The following is a 13,208-nucleotide window of genomic DNA, read 5'->3' on the forward strand; positions in this document are numbered from 1 at the left end:
AAATAACTTGAATTTTAAGATCAGGATATTTTCGATTTTGAATATTGAATTCAAGAATATTTTCAAAAGTAAAAACGTTGAGGATTTTTGTTTATTCATAGCATAGCATGCATTTCAATGTATAAGGTTCATTCAGGTACCAGAGTTTGATCTCCACCTGCAAGGACAGTTCACAAATTTAGTAAGACCCGTGATATCATATTTTCATCAATTTCTATAAGAAGGTTTTATTTTAGTTCATGCGAGTTATTGATGTACTATTTCTGTTTCTGTTGGAATTGGGAAAGAAAAGTAGGTGACCTTCACTTTACAGTTCAAAAATGGAGGGAAGATGTAACGCCCGTGACAAACGGGTTGTCTCTAATTCTAGATCACACAATCAAGAGGCGGATTTACCGGGTGTCCGAGAAGTGTTTGTATGAAAACAAAAATTAACTGTATCCGCTATATGCAACATAGACATGAAAAAATAGTACCAAAATGTTCGGAAACTATTCAAGTTTTTTTTTGTTTCAGATTTCTGTACCGTTGCAGTAGTGTAGCAGTGCCAGTGTCCAGCAAACCGGAAATGTACACAAATCAGAAAAAGGCTGAGTGTGTCCTGTGGTTTCCCGAGAGCAGGTCACAAAAACCAGTGCAGAGACAGTTTCAAACATCGTGCGTATCTGGGGTAAAGAGCCCCCTCATGAGGTGAGGAAGTCGACCATGGGCAACCCGAAGGTGAACGTTTGGTGCGCGCTGCTGCATGACAGAATAATCGAACCATTCTTTTTCTGTGAGGACACCGTAACATCTGGAGTGTATCTCGACATGTTGCAATTGTTTGCTGTTCCTCAATTGCTAGAATACCACCCAGATGTTGTCTTTCAACAAGACGGTGCACCGCCACATTGGAGTCTGGAGGTTCGTTCCTACCTTGAACAGACATTTCCTGGAAAATGGATTGGTCGAGATGGACCGACGGCGTGGCCTGAACGATCTCCAGACATAACCCCTTTAGATTTTTTCTATGGAGTTATGTGAAAGACAATGTCTACAGAACTCCTGCATCCGATCTTGCAACTCTGCAACAACGGATAACCCAAGTCATCACATCAATCCCTCCTTTGATGTTGGCTAATGCATGGCGAAAAGTTGAATTTCGACTAGATGTACTCCGTGCTACCAAGGGTGCTCACGTGGAGATTTATTGATTTCTTTCCTATTGCCAATAAAACTTGAATAGTTTCCGAACATTTTGGTACCATTTTTTCATGTCTATGTTGCACATAGCGGATACAGTTAATTTTTGTTTTCATACAAAGACTTCTCGGACACCCGGTATAACATGACTTAACTTTTAAACTTTCATCATTTAGATTCATTCTACACTTATTTACTTTTTAAACATCGTATCTGAGGTTTATTGCTCAATTTAGACTTCCAGAGGGTGGAAATCTCCATTTACTATTGTATTAATTGACAATGTATTGTTAATTGTAAATCATTTGGTGGATAAGCCATTGCTTAAGTTTCCAATCTTTCTAGACGTCAAGGAATGGGAATGGTTATTGTCTCTCTAGACCAGTGGTTCCCAAAGTTCTCGTCTCATGGCGCCCTTAGTGTTTCAAGATTTTTCCGCGGGCTCAAGGCAGAATGTTGACCTATCTAACTCTTGAAACAATAAGTTAGTGTGGTTAGGTTGCTTGCCTTAAGTTAAAAAATAGACACTTATTTCTAAATCAGAAACATTTTACATATACAAAAGGAATAAAAACAAGAAAGTGTCATTTCAGTGAAAATATTGCAACATTTCGCGCCGCCCCTGTAAGCCAGCCACGGCAGCCACTGCTCTAGACATCAAAAAGGAATTATCCCCTTGTTGGCCTTCTAAAGGGCCAACCACCGTTCGCTCTTATGCTAATTAGCAACTGTTCACTAATCACCCTATATCCACTTTGACAAATCTACATCTGAATTTTGTATTTAGTTTTCTTGAAATGTTAAGCATAACCTTAACATTATTTACTTCTTTGCAGGTATTTGCACTTGAAAGCTTATATGCAAGCTATCCAGAAGCACACGGTGGGCGCTTTGAAAACACTGAAGAAGGCAAAGAAACTCAGCGACCTTCATGGAAATTCGTTGGAGAGTACGTGGATAGACCACAGTTCAAAGGTATGTTTTTGTGATTTTCTGTAATACAGCGTGTCCCGCTTATAAGTATAATAAAAGAAAAAATCACAACCTTTTTATTTACCAATATTTTTTGTTCAAACTTTGTACAAACATGTAACAACTCAGAATTTTTTTTTTACAAATCAAGAAAACTAGCGCACTTCCACATGTGAACCGTTAGTGGCACGGTAAATGTCAAAACGGTTGTCAGCCTCAAGCCACACATTTTGAAGCATGTGCGGGGTAATGTTGCTTACTGCAACCACAATTCTTTCACGAAAATCTTGCGAATCTCTAACCGGTGTACAGTAAACTTTGTCCTTAACACACCCCCACAACAAAAAATCACACACAGTGAGGTCTGGTGACCGTGGGGGCCATTCAATAGAATTCGAACCTCTTCCCATCCATTTTCCATTGAAATGCTCGTCCAGGAAGTCTCTAACGAGATTTGAGAAATAAACCGATTTCGCGTAACTGTTTTTCCCATTTCTTTATTGAAATATACGATGGAACTACTTCTTTAGCACCTAAACCATAACGTGCAAGAAATCGTATGTGCACAAGTGTCACAGACTGCACTTCAGGCAACGTTAAAACACAGAACACCTTTTCTTGTGGTGACCAAATAACGAATGGCTACTGAGAAACTGATATCAGTTTTCAAGACATTCTGGATACTGCGCATGCGCAACTATCACTGAATGTGTTGCTAAAAATATTTCTGAGTCATTCTTTAAAATGAAACAACAATCACATTATTCTGACAGTTTGTTTAGAAGTTATGAATTTTTCTTTTATTATACGTATAAGCGGGACACGCTGTAGATTCCAGCTATATGGTCTCAACTTAGTTATAATCTCTTATCCTGCCCTGAACCAACTTTATAATTATCCAGATTTATTCTTGTATTCCATCTTTCCAACATAATCATCTTATACTGTTTACCATTCAACTGCTTTTATCTCAATATATTCGCATTCCACACTGCTACATTTCAGTCTCTGTGTGATGTGGCCAGCTGGAGCGCCAGAATTAATCATCTAGAGATGCTGATAGGGTATGGGAATGAAATTTAGGGGGTGCAATTTTGAAAATAAAGAAAACATGAAACATGTTTTAGCCACTAAATCAAATATCAATCAACTTTTAGTATGCCAATGAAACTGAAGAATACTAGCGACTTGCTTCATTTTTCTTGATTTCAGCACACGTTTGGAAATTTGAAACATTGTTCAAGAGAGGCCAATGACATACATGAACATCCGGAGGATCGTTTCCATTGTGGGGCAAGTAAGATATTTTTTCCAGGAGGGGAGGAGGGTAAACGAGGCATATTCCCCCCCTCATATAACGGTCCAAATACTAACGTGCCAATTTGCGACGTAAATCCGCTGCTTTTTTACGCAAGTACGTTACGGCAGATTACCGAGACATACGCTGCGACGTATATCTTCATCCGTACACCCTTCCCTTGGAGCCCAGTTCTTCCAAGCTTAAGCTCAGGTAGTCCCGTACTACCTGCTTTCTACAAAGGGGGTCCCCAGGGACCGACCTTTCAGCGGTGGTAACTCACGGATTATCATTGTTCACAATAGCTGTCTTGGCCGAGGGAAGAGCAAGTAATTATCTCCGCTGGTTCCTTCCAGTCCCAACCTGCCCTTTCATCCCCAGCCGCCTTTACGCACGTGTGTATGCAGAAAAAACAAGACCTCCTAAACCTTTGGGCCGTAGGATAATAACGGGGGTGCGTACGAAAATTACGGTGCTTAACATCGGCAGCTCCACAAATACTGTCTGATTTCTACGTCGCGTACAAAATTTAATGACTTCGACGTGTTTTTACGCATGTGTATGGGCCGCTGGACCTACAGTTTAAAGTGGGATCCGAACCAGTATGTGCTTCCACCTGGTATCGAACCCGGGACCCCTTGATTACAAGGGAACGACGCTACCACTGCGCCATCGAGGAGGCCTCATGTGGCTTTGTGTCGTAATCTCGTCGTCGATGTAGTAATCAGACTAAGAGAAGACAGCACCATGTTAAAGAACGAAAGTAAAGCATTCCGTTTCGTGAAAATATCCATTTCGAATTAATATCTTGTCTACTGTTGTTACAAGCACAAAACACCGTTTTTCTTGTTGTGACGTTTCAGGAGAACACAGGCACACTGTATCTTTAATCAAACTAAAAACAAATGTCTGATGAAAGGAGCGTGTGTTCTTAGAAGTCACAAAAAGAACTGTGTTTTATACAACCGTAGACTACAAGATACATAATTCTACAGTGCAAGCAAAATATACATACAAGAAAAATTATCAATTTCGAGCCCTGCATTTCCGTCTTTGCTTATCTTCAAGTCGCTAAAATTCTGTCTAACTGCAACTCAAAGGAAAGGACTCTGTTGCCATGTACACATGCAGATGGCGCCATGAGTCACTACAAGCAAGCTTTGTAGTCGTGTCTCATTTTTAGCACACATTATTGAGCTCCAGCCGTCACAAAAATTTCAGTGTTAATGCCTAACCTACCATTTGACCCTCACGTCAGAAGGCGGAGGGCGGGGCTTGTACTGGATAAGGTGTGCGATCAGTTATACCTGTCTCGTTCAGTAAGCTGTGTGGACGTAACATACGTGTGAGTATGCATGTGGATGAAAGCTGTGGTGTTTATGGCGGTGTAAAAGTTCGGTGCTGTCATATATTTTATTTAGTGTGTGTGTATCGTAAATTATGCAGTGCAGACTGTTCAAGCACAAGATCTTCCAGCGACTAAGCCGTTATTAGGAAATCCAAAGTATGAATTTACGAGCGATTGTACTTAAGCGTAGTGTGTAGTGACAAAATGCTGCAGAGACAAATCGCCGATTAGTAGCACGTTTTCTACGGTCTGCGTCAAGGTTCAGTGCCTCTGGAGTTAAAGGTGGAATGGTCCAGCTGAGGGTAAGTTATTCCCTCACTTTTACGCGTTCATAGATACTTTATTTATCATCACATTATTAATAATCATAACTGAAGTGGAGCTGGTACTCGGGAAGTGTTCATTCCCCCAACGTTCGTTTCAATAGAGTACGATGGTTCATGATGCATGCCCTGTTTCACTCAGCAAGTTTTCTTCCAGCTAGACTGGACTGCTGGCATTACAGTATATAGCTGGGCCTACCCTATGGGGCAGTGGTCGCGTCATTGCCTTGTAATCAAGGGGTCCCGGGTTCGATACCCGGTGGAGGCACAAGTGGTTCGGATCCCACTTTAAACTGTAGGTCCAGTCCCGATTAGCCTTACTGTGCATAAAGTGGACTTAGCAACTCAAACCAACAGTATACAGAAAGCTACACCGAGTATCCGTTTAACCAGCTCGACTTAACAGTGTGACTTATGTCCGATATACGTACCTGTCTGTGCGAAATCTGTTAACTGCACAATATGCCTGTTCAGTATACCTGTGTGTTTGAATGCACCTGGTAAGAAACACGTTACTTTTACGATACTTCCATCACTATCACGTTTCCAAAAGGAAATGGATACACTTGGAGTCCTGATTCCAACACCGCTTCAAAGAAAGTTCCGAAAGATCAGTTCCCTCTGTTAACAGGAGTAAACGACCATCGGTCACGTCCGCGTGGAGCCAGTATATCCTTCCCTCGAACCTTTCTCACCAGTAGCGTCCGTTTTACTCTTGTCAAGTCCGCGTGGAATAAATACAGTAAGACGTTGCCAATTCAGTTTCTTTCAGGGACGTCGTTAGGGGGGGGGGGGACTGGCCACCCGAAACGTTCTCGTGGCCCCGGCAAACTGTTCTACAAGGGTTGGATAAAAGGTAATGGCAACACTGGTATAATTGGTACTTGACTGTATTGGCAGAGGAGCATGTGTTATATTCCTTCAATGTAATCGCCCCCCATCTCTACGACCTTCTGCCACACGTATGGAAGGCGTCGTACACCGTCAGCGCGTCCATCTTTGTCGATGTCCCGCAGTGACCGCCCTATAGCACGTATGATGGCTTCGCGCGTGTCGTAGTGCTTCACGCCCAATGGTTCCTTCATTTTGGCATAAAGGTCGTAATCACACGGTCTCATATACCGGTGATTACTGCGGATGTCCCAGTACCTCCCATTACCAGTTATGCAGGAGCACCGTTACAGTGTTCGCAGTGTGACACCTTGCATTGTCAAGCATGATGATGGGACACCGTGCCAGAACTTGCCGTCGCTTCCTTCTTAATGCGAGACGAAGGTGGTGTTCCAAGAAGGTGCAGTAGTAGGCTGCGTTGACCGTCTGCCTGAGAGACGTTGTTCTTCTTGCCTAAACATATTGTTAGGGCGCTTGCACTCTCGTCCTCTGCTTCAGAGCACTGCTGTTTTTGACTGAATAACATACGATCGCTCCCACTCACTATACTTCCTCGTCTGACATTCCTTTATCAGCCACGAAACATTTGTGGAGCTGTGACTCACCCCTTTCACGGGACAGCAGTGTTGCCATTACTTTTTATCCAACCCTTGTACATTTGCTGAAAATTTTACTTTCATGACAAATATTGCAAAATAGTGTTTCAGAAAATTTTGCTTTCAGTTTGAAACACTATTCTTGAATTTGAGTGGCACGAACCCCAAACAATACATTTCTTTCTCGTTTTCCTGGTTCTAGCTATAGTGGATGTCAGTGTAGGAAACTTCGATGTATCTCGGAATTTGGAAGGAGCAGTCTTTCCACCGCTCGCGGTCGCAGGTCGACAACAGGCAAGGTTGGGTGTTGCGGATGGGTCCAAACAATGTTTCGAGCTTGAGTAGTTTGTGACCAAATTGAAGAACGACCGCCTGTGCAGCGGTAAACCACATATATGCAAACAGTTACAAGTGGTCCAGAATCAGAGCGCAATACACGCTAAAATAAGTATAATGGTAGCAGGATGCCTAAGTAGATTATCATATCTCAGGGCAAGTAGTATTAGGCTATTTGCGCCAAATAACTATTCTACTATTGAGACAGTGTAAAGCACGCAACGCGTTAAAAGTAATTATCTTCACAAACTGTACGATTTCTTGAGTCGCATATGTTTTTCGATTTCGTGAAAACTGATTTTGAGAATCATCCTTAACAAACGATCCCTCCCCTTTGGCGCAGTGATAGCGTCGTTTCCTTGTAATCGAGTAGTCCCGTGTTCGATACACGGGTGGAGGCACATAGTGGTCCGGATCTTGCTGTAAACTGTAGATCCAGTCCCGATTAGCCTTACTGTGCATAAAGTGGACTTTTTAAAACACCAACTCAACTTAGCTCCTTAAAATTGTTTCGAAGGATCGAAAATTTAAACAGGAACAAGTAAATACATTTTTGTCATTTTGAAGTAAATTATTATTATTATTATTTTGGGTATTTTTTGGTTCATATGAATCTGCCGTACACAGTAAGTTTATATTATTGAGTCAAGTACAATAAATAACCAACCCTTGCAATAATTGATTGATTGATTTGTTAAGTCCACTTTATGCACAGTAAGGCTAATCGGGAATGGACCTACAGTTTAAAGTGGAATCCGAACCACTTGTGCCTCCACCGGGGATCGAACCCGGGACCCCTTGATTACAACGAGACGATGCTACCACTGCACCATCGGGGAACCAACCCTTGCAATAAGTCACTGGAAAGACGTGTGGTTGCACATACATTTAAGCGTAGTTTAAATAATAACCCGTGGTCCGACAGCCCTGGGAAGGGCCTTGGCCTATCTACCGACTGCCAGTCCCCCTCCCACAATCCTACCTAGAGGTGTGGAGATCTTTAACCAGTAATGGGGTGACGTGGGGTCAGCACGTCGAACGCCCAAACACTATAGGGGATATCCGTAAAGAATAATTATATTCTTGTGGTAAGGAGTCGTTGTCATTTATCAAATTTTATTGATTTATTCCATCAGCATTATTTGAAATACAATGCCATACTGAACTTACCAATTTAACAAAGGCACATTGATTGCTTAATGAGGCATTTTCCTTGTGTTGCAGAGCAGGTTCAGTTTTTGGAGTGTTGCAATGTTTTACACAGTTCGTTCGAAGAATTTTGAGAGTAATGATGTTTTGTCAGAGGGACCACCCCCGAATAAATATCTGTGGATGTTTTACAGGTTTCATCGTGTTTAAGAAGGTAATTTTCTGGTGGAACTTTCCTCCGTACAACATGTCTTTTGCCACTTAGGCTGAAGAGCCGATTCATAGGTGGAACGACCTTGGCGATTGGCACCAATGACAACAGACTCAAGAAGTCCCGCAACCGACAGAACTCGAAGCGCTCGGAACCTAGGGTGACATACGATACACTTTGGTTGAACACAAACAGATGTATTGGTAAGAAATGCAGTGATTTTATGGGCCGTCCCTTTCTGGGAACTCTGGGACCTTTTGAAAACATTCACAGCAGGGGCCTAGGCAAGGTCACCCTCTCCCACAAATTTAGCTGCAGGTAGCTAGGATTTTCTGGGTTGATTACTTTATGGTTCAGGATGGACATAGGCTTTACAAAGAGACAAAACTCTACAGTTTGTCCCATTTCTGGTGGGAGATGAATGACAAAGATGTCGCGGTTCCTTGAGGTTCCCACACTCAACCCTTGTGCTAATAAGCTGCAATGAAGGGAAAGACCATAATAAGCCTTTGTAATGTACCAACTTTACATTCTTCCTTGGTAACTTTCGACTCATTTCCAAGAAACATCTGCTTCTTTTTGCCCTACTGTGTTGATTGGTGGACAATTGATGACAGTCATCTAGTTCAGTTTGATCCGAGAAGTGGTTTCACAATTAGCTTCTGTAAACGCGAGCATCATGGAGTGCTTGTGATCTCGTTTTCATACATTTTCGATTGATTTGGTTCATTTAACTTCGCTTTTCTGCATAAATGTTTTGATATCCATGTAAAGATTCATTCATAGTATCTAGTCTGAAGTTAATTATGTTAGGATTCAAACTCTGTGATGCAGTTATAAGGATATGATGTTATAAGCATATGAGTGAGTACATTAGGTCTTGGATATGCATAAATCTAGTCCAGGAATGTTCTTTCCGTGTCCAAAGTATGTGTGAAAAATATCAGCATAATGTCCAGATTAGATCCAATTTTAGTCCATAATATATCCCTATCCACAATGAAATAAAAGCATCCACATAATGCAAACCAAGTTGCACTGATGGCAGAAACGTGTCCAAAAGTCATCCATAAAATGTCCAAAACATGTTCCAAAATAATCCATGTAATGTCTAAAAGGTGTCCACAGAATATCCAAAACATATCCTTCCTGGATATCTTATGGGTGTCTCCTGGATGGACAAATGGATATCCAGGGTAAGTCATATGGATGTCTACTGGACATTCCTGGATTTAGGCACAAATATCCAGAAGATATCCATTAGATGTCTCACCTGGAAATTTGTGTGCTGTGTGGGAAGCTAATTAGCCTATCATTGCCCTACACCAGTGCTGTGGTAAGAAGAATAGACAATTCAGATAAGTGTATGCCCTGTGAATTCACAGGGCAAAGATTATGATTAAATTAGTTAGTAACCAGTACTACATTTTGGATTCTCTTTTTGTTTGTCCGCAGGTTAACAGCAAATATTAATAGCAATATAATGACTGTATAATTTTTAAAATTAATGTCTAATGGTAGTTCAATTTGAATACTTGGTTGATATGTGGGAGAATGTTAGTATGGAACAACAAGGAGTCAATGCAGCAGATTGGGAGATGTTTATGCAAATTATCCTAGCTGAGGGGATGCTTTATGAAAATTTTTGTAATTGGAGGGATTTTTAGATTGCGTGTCTGGTTTGGTGTTCTCAGCTTAATGTTTTCGTGATGTGTGAATTGGAAGAGTGCATGTGCAGTCCAGTTTTGTGTTCCAAGTTGTACATAAATATATTCATTCAAAGTAGGAATGGTCACAAAATTCATATACCATATATCCGATTTTCAAATTATTCAATATCCATTTCAAATTGAACAAATAATCAGGATAATTTGGATATATGGATATCCAGATAATACAGATATCAGATCATCCGAATATCCAGATAGTATAAATATACAGATAATTTGATTATCAAGATAATTCGGATATCCAGATAGTACAGATTTGGTGAAGGATTTGTAGAAAATTTGTAGTGAAACACAAACATAATGAATAATGAATAAAACGATATGTGGATAGCCTACAAAATGGATAAACAACAAAAAAAGACTGTCTGGATAATGTACACATTCAGATATCTGGATATTTTGGATAATCCAGTTTATATGAATATTACAGATTTCAGAATATCCAACATCTGGATATTTGAAATCCAGATAGAAAATTATCTGATACCTGGATAAAATTTTATCTGGATTTGGGCATTCATAATTCAGAGTTCATATGTTTTGCTACACATAGATTTCTGTGAGAACTTCAGTACATCAGCTCCAATTAACCTATCTCTGCATAAAATAAACTTTAAACAAAATCTCAAAACTATACCCTGTTCCAGCTAACTGTAGAGCATTGCTGCGCATATCGGCAGAGGAGGAGAAGGAAAATAGAGTGGTGAAAGTGCAGCATTGCCAACCGTATCGACCTGGAGACAAAAATACGGCCCGTTTGCCATGTGCGTTCGGTATTATCCTTTTCAAAAGTTTACAATGCTGCATAGCAAAGGATGACATCTCGTAACTCCCGTCACCCATTACACAATCCCGTTTCTCTCACTGTTCATTGGTGGAGCCGTTTTGTGCAGAGACTTGTTCTCGTTCACCTGGTCTATAGTTAGCTGATACGGAGTTTAGTACACACTTCATGTTAGTTGCTGCTTTTTCACAACAGATCATTGTGTTTTTAGGTGTGGCGTGGTTTGGTGTCGAGGTATAGCTGGGATTACTGGAAGGAATACAATGAAGGAAGTATCGATTGGCATGAGTCAGATTTGGTGAATTGGTCAAGAATCATGTTCTCATTTCCTATGCCAAAGAACAGTGTGTAGTTGAGAATTCAATGAAATAAATATTTAGTCCTATTGGACCAATCATTTGCTTTAATTTTTCTTGTAATTTGTGGTTAGTTGATGGTTTTTGATGCAAATTAACAGTTGTCAATATATTTGTGCAGAAATTGCTACAAATTATAACAAAGGACATTGTGAAACAAGGCAGACACCCTACCCACCATCCAAAAATTAAGTAATTTGCTCAAAATATTCACCAAATTGCACACATTTTCAACACTATGGACACAGCAAGATACAAGTGTCACTATGGACCTAGAAGATACAAGGTGTTATGGATATTAAGGGTGAACTCGACAAAGGTCAATTTTCTTTATTGCTGTATTGGAGCATCCCTTGGCAATGGCGATTTCTGAGCATCAATGCTGATTTACTGATTTTCACATTCTGCCGGCCTAATGCCATGTCAGCGGAGTTTTTCCAACTCTGCTGAAGGTCGCTGGCTTGATTTGCTTTTAAGAAGCTCTTTTCCAACACTTCAGCGGGACCCCTTTTTATAACATGATTAGCTTATTTATTTATGACGTCCTGGGTTCGAGTCATGCCTACGGCATGATACGGTATACACTAAAGACTGTAGGAACTAATACAATGTCTGACAGGAGTCAGGAGTCTTCCTCACCTCTAATACTCTGAAATTTGCTTTAGAATAGGACAGAATTTTGGAAAACTGCTGATGCTCGCAACTTGTATTTTGCAAGTTCACCTCTAATATCTGCAATGCCCCATATAAACAACGATTGATACTTTTGGAAACTGACAGACCTACACTCTTACGAACCATTGAAGTGTGAGAAGGAGGAAGGATGATGACATTTTAAAGGAATACAGACATTTTAAAGGAATACAACATGCATATTTTTATCAATAAAGTAAAATTGGTTCTGAAAAATCATTCCTCTTTTTTTGGATAAAATTGTGAGAACTATGGTGAATTATTGCAAGATGAAATGTATGTATATTGTAAATAAAGTTGAAATTTTTGCTAACTGGTAACTTTATTTCTTCAACCTAATCTTTGGGGTGTAAAAATTAAGCTCTGTATTTGAAATAGAGTGGTTAAAAATTATGTATATGAACATATTTATAACTTCTACTAAATTAGCTCTGCCTTCTTAAGAATGTACATTTTCGTTTCTAATTAATTTATTAAAGTACTGAAATAGGTTCTAAAAGCACCAAAAATCACTCACATTGTAATGATTGTGACATTGAACTGAGTGTGCAGAAGCAACAGCAAAGGAAAGGTAAGGTTGAATTATTGCTTAATGTGTATGCATTTAGTGGCAAGGTAGTATTTGTCAAAGATTATCTCCTTACCATGTATGTAAATACAGTAGAGCGTCGATTATCCGAACGTCGGTCAACCGAACGACCGCTTAACCGAACTGTGTACTCGCTCACTTTCAGATATCTGTAATGAAAAAAGTACGTGACTTAGCTGCTCGTAAGCGTGTAGGCTTGCTTAGACAGACCAAAATAAAGGATTTTTTTAAACGTTAATTTTGTGTACTGTGTGTATTGTTCATGCAAAATGCGTATGTAATATGTACATATTTTTGTTTAATAAACTGTACCACATACTATATATTCCTACTAAAGTTGCCTTTGTACGTTACTTTGTAATACATACTTAAAGAGATGCCTGTTTTTATGAATAAATTTACTGTACAGTACTTCTTTTTGGCAAATAAACATGTACAGTTCGATTATCCGAACAAACCAGTTTTCCGAACACCCATGTCCCCCAATTACTTCGGATAATCGACGCTCTACTGTACTTGCATCCAACGTATACTTAAAATTTATCTACGGATATACAAGTATTTTGTTGTGTTAAGTATGCCATTTATTTATCCTAGCAATGTATGTGAGCATGAGTGTTGCTTTCCAAACAGTACAGAAAAAAGTGTTATGTTTTAATTAACGGGTGTGACTTCTGAAGATCAATCCCCTTCATGTTATATTGTACACTCAAGGACACTTCTGGGTTGTAACAGCACCATTGACTTTAAA

General features: G+C 39.9%; 1 protein-coding gene across 1 annotated transcript in view; it reads left to right on the forward strand.

Annotated features, from left to right (window-relative positions):
- The window catches only part of LOC145979725 (adenylate cyclase type 10-like), a 91,641-nt gene extending 79,631 nt beyond the window's left edge, over window positions 1–12,010 (forward strand). Inside the window, exons 22-23 of the mRNA XM_083112705.1 lie at window positions 2,019–2,157; window positions 11,031–12,010. Coding sequence (XP_082968831.1) covers window positions 2,019–2,157; window positions 11,031–11,171 — 280 coding nt within the window. The 3' untranslated portion in view covers window positions 11,172–12,010. The remainder of the gene's footprint in view (window positions 1–2,018; window positions 2,158–11,030) is intronic.
- The last annotated feature ends 1,198 nt before the right edge of the window (window positions 12,011–13,208 follow it).

Source organism: Lepisma saccharinum, chromosome 26 (genome assembly GCF_977018435.1).
Source record: "Lepisma saccharinum chromosome 26, izLepSacc3.1, whole genome shotgun sequence".
Taxonomy (NCBI): Eukaryota; Metazoa; Arthropoda; class Insecta; order Zygentoma; family Lepismatidae; genus Lepisma; species Lepisma saccharinum.